At 35.6% G+C, this 12,876-nt stretch overlaps 2 protein-coding genes across 2 annotated transcripts in view; both read right to left on the reverse strand.

Annotated features, from left to right (window-relative positions):
• Nucleotides 1-2,576: 2,576 nt before the first annotated feature.
• dmrt3a (doublesex and mab-3 related transcription factor 3a) lies at nt 2,577-5,496 on the reverse strand. The gene is made up of 2 exons (XM_065266946.2): nt 5,115-5,496; nt 2,577-3,919 (listed from the first exon to the last, which is right to left on the reverse strand). Exons 1-2 carry the CDS (start codon nt 5,494-5,496, stop codon nt 2,952-2,954), a joined length of 1,350 nt encoding a protein of 449 aa, XP_065123018.2. The 3' UTR covers nt 2,577-2,951.
• Nucleotides 5,497-11,542: 6,046 nt separating this feature from the next.
• The window catches only part of dmrt1 (doublesex and mab-3 related transcription factor 1), a 38,583-nt gene continuing 37,249 nt past the window's right edge, over nt 11,543-12,876 (reverse strand). The window contains exon 5 of the mRNA XM_065266947.2: nt 11,543-12,826. Coding sequence (XP_065123019.1) covers nt 12,693-12,826 — 134 coding nt within the window. The 3' untranslated portion in view covers nt 11,543-12,692. The remainder of the gene's footprint in view (nt 12,827-12,876) is intronic.

Below are 12,876 nucleotides of genomic sequence, written 5' to 3' on the forward strand. Positions count from 1 at the left end.
TTTGTGAGTTCACTGAATCCCTGTTATGTTAATTAGCATTTGAAGACGCTTGATGGATCGACAACACGTGCAACCTGCTGAATGCTTAACCAGTCATAATTTGTCTGTCCAGTTGATGTATACGGAAACGCAGGGCCTTGTTGACTTAGAGGCGCAAATTCAAATGTCAGCATTAAAAGCTGTCTCTCGGTTAAGTCAACAGATGTGTTAAATTAAACTGCAACACCTGCAGACTCGAGCGACCGCTGGTTTAGCATCGAAGATCTTATATCAACATTATGAAACATAAATAGGGTTCCCTAAACAAGCAACAAGTCACAACTAGAAGTAATGGTAGGTTATTAAGTTGTTATTCATTCCTGGACACATTTGATATTCATTATTATCGGCATGGGTTTCACAAAATTAATAAGAATTATACATTTTGTAATTATAGCCTTATATTATTATTATTATTATTATTATTATTATTATTATTATGATAATACGAAAAAAATATTGATACAATAATAATAAGCATAATAAATAAATAATAATAAATAACACTAATATCAATACTAATAATTTGTAAAAAACATTATTATTATTATTATTATTATTATTGTTTCCGTCGTTATTAATAAAATATCCTTTTATTATTATTATTATTATTATTATTACTATTACTAATTAGATTCAAATATCTTCTGCACGATTAAGTACACTCTAAAAAACAAACGGTGCTATATAGCACCAAAACAGTTGCTTTGGATCGTAACGATAGAAGAACCATTTTTAGTGCCATATAGCACCGGTGAAGAACCAGTGAAGCACCTGTGTAGAACCATATAGTGCTATGTAGAACCATATGTGGTGCTATATGGCCCCTATATGGTTCTACACTGGTGCTTCACTGGTGCTTCACTGGTGCTTCACTGGTGCTTCACTGGTTCTTCACCGGTGCTATATGGCACTAAAATGGTTCTTCTATCGTTACGATCCAAAGCAATTGTTTTGGTGCTATATAGCACCGTTTGTTTTTTTAGAGTGTAGCCTGTGAACGCATGTTGAAACAATTTCAAATAAAACGTCTCAGGGAGGCACAAGGAATAAAGCAGATCTCTCAAATTTTCTGTACAATCACAAGGTGACAGTATTGAGTCATTATTGATATTCTTGTGGTGGGAAATCCCTGCACATACACTCTAAAAAACAAACGGTGCTATATAGCACCAAAACAGTTGCTTTGGATCGTAACGATAGAAGAACCATTTTTAGTGCCATATAGCACCGGTGAAGAACCAGTGAAGCACCAGTGAAGCACCAGTGAAGCACCTGTGTAGAACCATATAGTGCTATGTAGAACCATATGTGGTGCTATATGGCCCCTATATGGTTCTACACTGGTGCTTCACTGGTGCTTCACTGGTGCTTCACTGGTTCTTCACCGGTGCTATATGGCACTAAAATGGTTCTTCTATCGTTACGATCCAAAGCAACTGTTTTGGTGCTATATAGCACCGTTTGTTTTTTTAGAGTGTACCACAACTCTTATTTCGAGGCCTCGGCATATTTCCATGATCAATGCGTGTTTGCCAGTTGGTTGTTTTTTATTCAGAAACATGAATGCTAATATGGCAGAAGATAGATTTGTTTGTATTGAACATTTATAATTGCATAATAATAATAATAATAATAATAATAATTAAATACTATTTATTTTGAGTTACCCATGTAATGTATCCAAAAAGATTGGGTGAAGTATTTTACTTTGATTGTCGTGTTCATCGTAAAATTCGTTTGTAAAATAATTAAACATTTTTAATGGTGGTGTGGTAACTGAGCAGCAATTGTTTTTAAGTTGTGTAATCTGAGGATCACATTGTCCCAAACTAAATTATTTTCCATTATTGAAAAGCACCACTAGATGGCGGAGTTAGCCCATTTTTCTAGTTCAAACTGATTGAAAGCTAGCAAATTTTCCCCTAAAGGTACGATTTGCGTCATAGAGAAAATTTGATCATTTGCAAATATTTACATAATTTATGTTTTTATAAAAAACGTGGTTCTGCTTTGTACAATGACATTTAATTTAAGGATTAATTAATATTTGGCATAATTAATTATCAAAGAGAATTTGTTTTGCATTTAAATGATGTTAACTATTTAGCAATGCCTAATAAATAATAAATGTATTATTATGTATGTGAAAAGAGGGATGACCACAAGTGTCTTTTCTGCATTTATCACGTATGGCCTAACCATTAGCCTATTATAAATCTGTTTATGTACTTTGCAAAGCATGGAAAGGCGACTTCAATTATTTAATCAATTTATTTAAAAATCACCAACGCAATGTAATAATAATACTGAAATATGAATCCGGTGTCTTTTAAATATTCTTTTAAAAATTAATTTTGTGTGAAATTTTACCTATGAAAATATAGGCTACTGAACTGATGCTTATGTTTCTAAATGTTACTTCTATAGTACTATATATTGTTTAAAAATTCATAATTCGTTTGTCTTCATTGTGAGTATAAGAATGTTGTTTTGCTTATTCATAGCTGATTCAGTTATCCACAATAATAACAGTTCATGGATGGTTTATTTGCCATACTTTTACATGCAGGACTGATGGATTAATTCTACATTAAATTGCTATCAACAGTACATTTCATGCAAAGTGGAAACAGAGATCATTGTATCATCATTAACCATATATTAATAGATTCAGACTTTTTGGTCAAATAATAGTAGGCTACCTTAATGATTTTTTCCAAAAATGAAGCTACTGTATTCCACACATGAATAAGTTGGCACATCAACCTCAAATCTGGTAGAATTCCTCAAGTAATACACCGTATATCTTTCATTAAGGTCCTAGAATAGCAATGTCACTTTTACATCATCTCAAGAACCCAGTTCAGTGCTTTTTTCGACTTCCTGTTGGATCTGCTGGTGGGTGAAAGTTACGAGGAGGTATTCAGGATCCTGGAGTCTGAGGAGTCAGATCTTTCATCGTACTCCTCATCTGCTGCATACATGCTCTGTTTGGTAATGACAGGGCAGTTCTCCTCCTGTATGCTGATGCGATGCTCCTCGGTGGGCCTGCTGGTAATGAGCGGCGAGCTGCGTATCACTCCGGCCGAAGGGCCGGAAAATGGGGGGACGTACTGAGAGCGCAGCTGATACTGTTGCTGTAATGTCATGGTATTCCACAGAGTCACATCATTGTGCATGAAGGGCCCAGCCTGGCCCCTGCTTAATGAATTTCTCAGCATGAGGGGGTATCGAGGTGGCTGGGGGAAGCCATGCTGCAGTGGCATGCCAAGAGGGCCAGCTACTCCACCTGAGGACTCTGAGGAAAAGCGCAGGGAATCTGGAACACGGAAGGCCGAACCGACAGACCACTTAGAAGAGGAGACTGGGTAGGAGCTCAACGGGTGCTCAAAGAGATGACCGTTTGAAGGAAGAACAAGAGCATCAGTGTTTTCAGACAAGATCTTTTCTGGTTTCATTGTAGAACGACTGGAGAGGAGGATCTCGATGGCTCCAACCAGGTCCCCACCACAGCCTTTCAGGATCAACTCCAGAACTGCAGGTTTGTGGGCAGGGAAAATCTTCTTCAGAACCTCTAGTGGAGGTCGATTGGCGCGCAGGCTGAAAGGGAGTGATACGGAGCCAGAGAGACCTTCGATGAGGAGGTTAGGCTCGGGGGAGTATTTGGGGTTGTCGGCTTTGGCTTCTGGGTCAGTGCAGGATTTCGACAGCCCAAAGCGAGACTCCTCTGGCTGGGGAGTTGGGTCTGAGGTGTCAGGGGTGCAGCACAGGTTGGGCTTGGATTCCTCAGGTGAACTGGCCTGTTCTGGTTCTCTGTCACTGGCACTGCCACCATTCTCTCCACCTGACTGCTCACCAGACAAGTCATCGTTTAGCTCTGCGAAACATAAATGCATAGACTTCATAAATAGGAGATTTCCATAAGTGATAACATTATGATTACAATAAAAAAATTTGTTTTGGCCAGCACAGAATCAGAGTCAAGCTGATTCTGCAGTTGTGATGTGCAACATCTATTGACTTGTCAGTGCTCTAGTGATTTATAATGGTTGACTTTATTAGCTGTTAACATTTATGCTGACTCTGTGGCACTGAAATATCTACACTCGATTTTCATTTAACTCTTACTTTTAACAACTGATTACCCTTAGTTAGGAAACATTTCACATTTCACTTTTTATTGAATTATTCAAAGTACAGTATTTCTGTTCTATGATTGTACAGTTAACGTTCAGGTGTTGCATGTAGGTCATTTTATTGTATAAATAAACACCTATTTTTTGTGATTGTAATACTTATTGTAAAAACAACACAATAGACGGATTAATAAAGTAATAAAATAATAATTATATCATTATTGTTGTCATATTGTTTTACTTTAATGATGGACCGTTGTGCACGTATTTTGCAGTTTTCACATTTCTGCTAATTTTAACGTCTCGATAAACATTAAGGTAGGCCAATTGATAAACTATTGGAAAAAATATTTCTCGATAAACATTAAGATAATTGTTAAACGAATGGCAAAAAAATCTCGATAAACATTAGTTAAGATAATTGTTAAACTACTGGAAAATATTTTTCGATAAACATTAACATAGTTAATAAACTGGTGGGAAAATGTTTATTGATGAACATTAAGATAATTGTTAAACTACTTGAAAAATATTTTTCGATAAATATTAAGATAATTGTTAAACTATTGGGAAAAAAATCTCAAATAAACATTAAGATCATTGATAAACTATTGGAAAAAATATGTAATATTATTTTTGTTATTATTGTTTACTTTATTTATTAATATTTAACCACAATTATGTCTAAATTTAGTGCTATTTAAAGTAGGTTATTTAATATGTCCTAATGTCGTTTAAAATTATGACATTTAGTGTCTTGGTCATCCTATATATTTGTCTTAAGCAACGAGAAAGAGTTAATACTGATAATATAATTATTATAATAGATTATTTCGAGAAAAAAACACCAATATTTAATCAAAATTCGACAATGAAGCTTTTAAAATATATTAAAATATCAATTAACAATATTGTGTAACAAAAGCAAACAATTACCTTGAGATGGTTTAGGGGTCACAGTATCTGTGCTCCAGCGCAGGTCTATCTCACTGGTTCGTGGGTTTGCGCTCTGCTCTCCGCTTCCCACCGTGATGCCGGGCAGCGCACGCAGAGACTCCGGGATCAAACTCTCCAAACTCTCGTTCGCCTGCTGCCGTCTCAGCGCCACCTGAGCCGCCATGACCCGCTGTCGCTCGATTATAAGAATACATTTTTCGCAAGTGCAGTCCTTAAACCGGCAGTAACGCTTGTGCCCTTTCAGCCAGGACAGCACGCCGTGGTTTCTGCAGCGGGCACACTTGGGCGTCCTCTGGAGGGGCGCTCTTGGCTGGGACACCGGGCCCCCCATGTAGAGGTAGGGTGATCCGTAGCCATTCATTTCTCAAGTCGTTTACAGAGGTGGCAGAGGCGCAAGTGCATCAGATAAGGTGGAGAGGAAGAGTGCTGTCAAGTAGGTAAGAGATCAAGCCCCTCTGATTCTCGCTACACTCGTGATGAGAGGTGTTGACTCTTTAAGAGTCGTGGATCCACCTTTCCCTCAGCAATAAAGAAGTGCATCAGGCCATCTGACACCACACTAATAGAAACGAGTAACTTTTTACATCACTGTGCACGAGCAGCGCTGCACGAATGCACGACTTGAATTTTAAACTAATACTGACATCTGGAGATTTAAAAAATAATAATATTTGTTTTCAATTATAAAACATCTGCACAATTAATGAATTCACTAAATAGATAACATGTAGGCCTACATCTATTTGTAGGCATTTGCGTAAAAACTCAAATATTAAATATACCAAAATACCTGACTGTTGTTTGACATTGGACAAGTAGCATAAGAGTGAATTTTACGAATGCTGCAATTTTAAGAATTCACATAACTGCTGTGAGCTTTTCACCAAAATCCTGAAACCACCTTGGTATTTAGTTTAACCGCACGCTGTGAATCCGAATTAAACACAGGCGACAACAATATGCTGGTTTGCATTTGAATGAGCTCTTCACTTATTCCCATGAAAAATGTTGAATAGTCCAACATGCTGCAAGAGTTAATTGAGCAATATGATTTGGACTGCTACCAAATGAGCTATGAAAGGATCCGATGAATTAGAGAACGACATCTTCATTAAACTGGCATATTTCGTTTTCTGCACACAATAAACATACATAACCTGGGATTTTAACTCAATTTGGCGCGCGATGCGGGGTGTAAATTGCAGCACACCTTTCTTAAAATGATGCCCATCGCTTTTAAAGTCCAGTGAAACTCAACACCGGGCACCCTCGAGTCCCGTTTCTGTTCCTAAATGGGTTTATTCAAGCACGTAATGGGATCTCGGCAGCACAACTTTAAGAACTGGGGGCCACGGTAAACTTCACCACATGAACTCCGTTTCCAGGGCTATTAAGCTTTTAATTGGAAAATAGCAGATGAAATTTCAAGGTGACAATAATGCAGCATGGTAAGGGGAATTCACACCAAGGGGAGTGGGAAGACGGCAGAAATGCTAATAAAATTATTTGCTTTCTCACCAACACTGCAAAATACATCAAAATAATATCTAGTCTCCACAAAAACGTCAAGATGAAAAGCAAGCAGATTTAAAAATAAAGTTTAGTGGACCTGACCTACAACTCCGTAATCAAAAACAACATTTAAGTGAAAATGTTACTGCATGTTCGTGATACATGAGGAACAATTTTATAAAACACATTTTATCAAATACAATTGCCATACATCGATAAGTACATTGAATTAATACACAATAAATAGATATAAGGAAAATACAAAAACCTGAAAACATTCCATGTTATACCATATCACAATATCATAATCCATGGACATCAAATTAAAGCGGACACAGATATGATAGATTGTTGATAGCTACAATGCTTTGTCGGCAGGCTTGTAATTCAAAGCATCTATTAGAGGACTTAATTTGAATAATTACTTGGAGAGCTCAAAATGAGTATAACACTAAACAGATAAATACCACAGCCAAAACATTAAGCCTAAGTGATCTCTTACCCTAGCAAATATAAACTGCTGGAAAATATACCGACATTGTAACCAATCCAGTGGATGAAGCAGTTATTGTGCTGTTCAAATATACTCACATAAACCACAAACCACAAGCTGGCAAAACACATTTAGAATAAGGTTAAATGTTTAGAATTACAATGAATAAATAATAAGTCAATAGAACTTAATCCCGACGAGTAGAATTAAACATAATTAGATTGTTAAAGAAAATATTGTACATAAAATTAAGTAAAGATGGCACATCTCTTAGTTTTAAAAGCTAAAAAGTTTAAAAATCATGCTGCTTAAGTCACAAGTAGCCTATGTTGTAAAAATATTGCATTTAGTATATTGATGATTATGGAACAAAAAGGTAACCCTGAAGGTGCACAGACTGACAGTACAATATAAAACTGCATGTTAATCATAGATGTATGCAAATCATGACAAAATACTGCATTTAGAAGATTTTTTTAACATTTGAAGAATGTTTATAAGAAAGGTTGTTTTATTTATTTTAAATAATAAAAAGGTAAAGAGTGGTATGATCATTTTTTTTTAAATTCTTTAAGTGTTAAGTAGACCACTTTTAGGAACACTAGAGTATGATTTATCTTTGCTGAACCCAAAAGGAGTTGTTGAACTGAACTAAAGAAAAGCATAAGACCAGCAATGTCCCATGACACCAGCTACAACAGTCAACCCCAAATAAGCATGTGTTTTCATTCATATTTATCATGATGGCAAATGCTTTTATTCCAGTTAGTTATTCAACATACATTCATTTAAAAAATAAGACAGCAGAATTCCTTCAAATATTTCAAGTAGAGTAAGCATGTTATTTGACTGTTTAAAGGACGTATTTATGTGTTTATTGTTTTTGTAATAACTGATGGTAATTTGTTAATTTATTGAACAAGAAATCTTTTCACTTAAAAATCATATGAACTTGAGATTTCAAATAGGTTGAATAATGTAATTTTACTTGGGACAATAATTATGATAGTTGTGGAGGAAAGTTTAAAATCTTGCACCAACGTGACTTTGATTCATACAATTGTTTTACAAGTGCAGTAGCACTTTAAATGTAAAACATGCATGCTGTAAGTGATTTAAGAAAAAAACAGACACAGTAAAGTGTCAGTAGTTTTTTGTTTAAGATTTCAACAGGAACTACTGACTTGACTGATGTGTTTAAGCAACATTACTGTAATACAGACATCGTACTGCTTATTAACTTAATCAAATTTTAATCTGAATGATCTAAAAGCACACATAACCAAATATTCAATTTTAGATTCTACTCTTAAACAAGTGGTACAGTATTTCTGAAAGAAATAAAAACATATCTTAGTAAAACCATTGGTTTTGATCTCTGTACACCATTTGTTCAGCTCCAACAATCTTTAAAAAAATGCAAGAAAGAAAAACAGATTTTTTATTTTATTAGAAAGCTAAACTCCTGTTCTAATACTGATTAGTTTTATTCAGGTTCATAGTGACAATGTTTAGACTCAATGTTGAGTCTGTAAATTGAACTGTCTATCGAGACCCCAATAGGCTGCTCTTAAATTGCAGCCCACTGACAGGCAGCCAATAGTTTCAATGTTGTGAGTAATGATGGGACATCTGTCCAGTCAAATGTCTGGTTATTCCCTCTGTATGGACAGAGGCTCCAAGGGCACTCAAATGACAGACAGTGACAGGACCGGACCTCCCAGTCACACCCTCTCCATCTCAATGTGAACAAAAGCCAGACAGTTTACTCTATAACTTATTCTAATGTGTCTTGATTGACTTTAATTATTTAGTTTATCTTAAACAGTTTGCAGCTATTTGGTACTAATAAAACAATAATGAAGTCACTTAGAAACACAGTTAGAAGCACAATACATTACATCACCTTATGCAGTTACTGTATAATTAGTTTTGTGCTTAAGATAACAACTTCATGTTCACGTCCTTATTTGTGTCTTGAAAGTCTTAGGCCACCATGCTACCATTAGATGTGTTGTTTTTGAAATGTTACAGTGATCATATAATTATTTCTCAGTCTCTTTATTAGAATACAACCAGAAAATACAGGAAATGTGTATATATGTAGTATTAAAAACCGGTATAAAAGTATAAGCTGAAGTGTCGAGTATTTAGTGTAAACTCCCCTTCCACTTGAGCAATAGCAGGAAACTGCAGGATCTCTTGAACCTAAATAAAATTAAATCCTAATTTCTAATTCTAATCAAATGACTCAAAAAGCTCAAGATGCGTTTCGTGCCAAGAGAGGTCACACTAAATATTGACTGATGCCTGAAGAAAACATTTAGTTCTGAAAATTGTTTTGTTTTTGTATACATATTTCCTGTATTTTCTGTTTGTATCTTAAAAAAAAAAAAAGAGTAAAAAATAAATATGCATGGACATTAAAACTTACAAAGCTTGTGGTGGTGGCGGCCTAAGACTTTTGCACAGTACTGTAGTTCAGTATGTACAACTATAAATGAACAAAATAACTTTATTTGATGGTGTTTGATATCTGAAATGCTCTAACACATAAAATGAAAATATTTGTATAATGACGTCATTACAAATACTGACGTGTTGCAATTTTAGCTTGAGAATAATGACAATATTTTTACTAAGAAGGGTAAATTATTCAAAGGTTTTAATCACGGCCAAAAAAAGGGGGTAAAAAGAGCAAAGATTCCTTCTTAAGCAAAGTCTCTCTCCACATAATTTCCAAAAATTAACTCTAAAGGGTGATTTCCCAGACAGGGCTTATCCTATTCCCAGGATAAAATGCATGTGGGAGCCACCTTAATTTATGAACACATTGTAGTGACACATCTTAACATATATGAGTGCCATTGTTTTGTCTCACTATGCACACCAGTAATGTTTTTTATAAGGTATGTTTGTAAAAACGACTTTAATGTCCTATTATAACTAATGCCTAGTCCTGGATTAATCTAAACCCTGTCTGGGAAACTGCCTCTTAATATTTACATTAATTTGAACAAACACCACACTCTAATGGAAAGAGTGCATGTGATCCCATAGCAATGAAAATATTGAAGCACAACCATCTATTATGATGTTCAAGACACCTGGCACTCCATGGCTTTACCATCAAAGTTCACACTCTCTCTCTCACACACACACACACACACACACACACACACGCACGCACGCACACACACACACCTCTACTTTCACTCCTTTACTAAAGCCAAAAGATTAACATAAAAATATAATACATACATATAATCTAATAAACATACTTTTACAAAACATTTTTCTGTTCTCCACATTTCTGATTGTCTCGTTTTAATGAATCTTCTCAATTTCCATTATTCTTTTTCTGTTCAATAATCTTTAATATCTATACAGACTCACAAAACAAAATGCATTCAATTCAAATAAATGTATTATTAAACCGGGTCTTGTTTCAGACCATAGAGTCATCAAACACTTTTATGATGACCTCCTCTTCCTCTCCTAAATCTAAACCCCCTGACTTAAGGAAAATGCAGCTTTGGCACCTGTACATCCCTCTGGTATGCATGAAAACTTTGGGACAGGAGCGGCTTTATCTATTCATGCAGCGGTCATGATTGATGGCACAGTAGCAGCTCAAGGAAAACAAATCCACAGACACTTTTCAGGCTGTCGCCGGGACACAAACCAGAAGCGGCAACAGAAGGACACGGCATCACGCCGGAGCCCAGCGCCGCTGACAGCCTATGATAAAGCGGCCTTCCTTAACTAAACTCGTAAAGCACGGGACAATAAAACTCAATCTTCTGTAAAATCCAATTAAGTCATTATCTGACTGATTGTATCTTTAATTGAAAACAGAAGTGACAGTAAATTTCTGTGATATATCAGGATCAATCGATACTGCTGTACAATCCCCTCGCCAGAAGTGATTTATAATGCCAAAGCCATATAGGTAACTCCACATTCTTCTCACTAAAACCACTGGGGGATGAAATTAAGAGTAAGTGCATTTAATAAAAAAACAAGATGGTCAGGTTATTGATTACAGCAGATGGGGCAGAATCAAATGAATGTTTTTAAGGTGCAGAGCAAAGAAAATACAAGTAATCTTCGTACTGGGTTTAATATTGTGCTCCCCACACTCGAGTCTTGTGAAAGTCAGTCATCAATAACAATTTTATTTCCACCGAACAGAGAGAATATAAACACACAGCCATTGCAAATTAGCTTTTGCATTGTTTTATTATGATAACAACAATAAAAATATTTGTAACATGATGGTGTTGGTGAACCCACCATAACACCACGGTGGTTATGTTTACACAAAAAGCCTCAAAAGTACAATTTAGTAAGTTCTTTAATTTTACAAATCAGCAGATTAGGATTTTTTTTTTTGTTGAACTGATTAACAGCGTTTCAAAAGCTTATAAGCAACAGGAAAAAATCTTTTTAGCAATGAATTTTATTTTTAAGCAAATTAATTCAAAAGTGCGTATTCAATGTATTAAATCTTAAAGGAGTAGTCCACTTTAAAGATGGGGTCCATTGACTTTTTATAGTAGGATAAAAATACTATGGTAAGTCAATGGGCCCCATCTATAAAGTAAACTATTCCTTTAATATTAAAATTTAAACATGTAAAGGACAATTAAAGATGATTCCATAAAATATAAAACATATCAGATCATCTTTAAAAAATGAACACATATCATATAAAGCTAATTTCTATCAGATGCCCTAGAAACTACTAATTGGCATTAACATTTAAATGCGGCGTCACAAACAGATTCTGTAATGAACAGTAAGCTAAACAGACAGTAAAAGTTTTGTTTCCCCCTCTTTAACGATTTATTCATGACCTTAGGACAGTCCCTGTGCAAACACTATTAAAATCAAGGGCACAGCTTGACATTACACAAGAGAAAGCTCAGAACAGTGCAGCATATTAGCTGGATCATGGGTAGGAACAGGGTGGATGCAAATCATCAAAAGTTAAATGTCCTTTGGCGATGGCCATAAATAAACAAGCTGTGAGATTGAAGCATAATTTAATAGTATCTCTTCCTCTCTACCTGCATACTAACCCCACCCTCCTCTGCACAGCTTACAGCACAAGTCTGTGGTGATGCCTGAGAAGCTCTGATCATGAAGGTCGTAGTAAGAAGTTAGATTATCCATTAGACCAGTGACAGCACTACTAAGCTGTCTGCACTGCTGAAGTTGTGTTTGTATGGTTTGATTTGTCTCACGTTTTTATCAGAAGAATCAAACTTAATTAAACAGTATGAAACGTTGTGACAATAACATTGCAAATGAACTATATATACTGAATATCTCATCATTACAGTGTACAGGCTCATTGAGAAATTTCCCTAAAACAACTCATTTCTATAAAAATCTTTAAGAACCCCATGCAAAAGGTAATACATTGATTAGTGTTACCAACTAAATGCTCAACGATTTACAACTTTTTACCAGAATCACTGGGTGAAAACACCTCAATTTGAGAAGGTAAGATTCAAGCTGTTGTTGTTGGGGGGTGTTGTAAGCTTTTATTTAGTCGCTCCCTCTATGATGGACTCCACAGAAAAGGTGCCAGACTCTGAGCTGCTTTCACACTCCAGTCTGTTCTCTGTGCTGATGGTCAGCGTGTTCAAACTTGAGTCTTGTGCTCCATCAGAGAAAGCTGAAAGCAGATGGGTAAGACATCAACTAACTGTTGTTAAATTTGAAATT

Source organism: Paramisgurnus dabryanus, chromosome 5, assembly GCF_030506205.2.
Source record: "Paramisgurnus dabryanus chromosome 5, PD_genome_1.1, whole genome shotgun sequence".
Taxonomy (NCBI): domain Eukaryota; kingdom Metazoa; phylum Chordata; class Actinopteri; order Cypriniformes; family Cobitidae; genus Paramisgurnus; species Paramisgurnus dabryanus.

Coding starts and splice junctions, on each gene's coding strand:
- dmrt3a (XM_065266946.2), bottom strand. CDS start 5,496: ATGAATGGCTACGGATCACCCTACCTCTACATGGGGGGCCCGGTGTCC. Junction 3,920..5,114: donor GACCCCTAAACCATCTCAAG/GTAATTGTTTGC, acceptor TATGTTTCGCAG/AGCTAAACGATGACTTGTCT.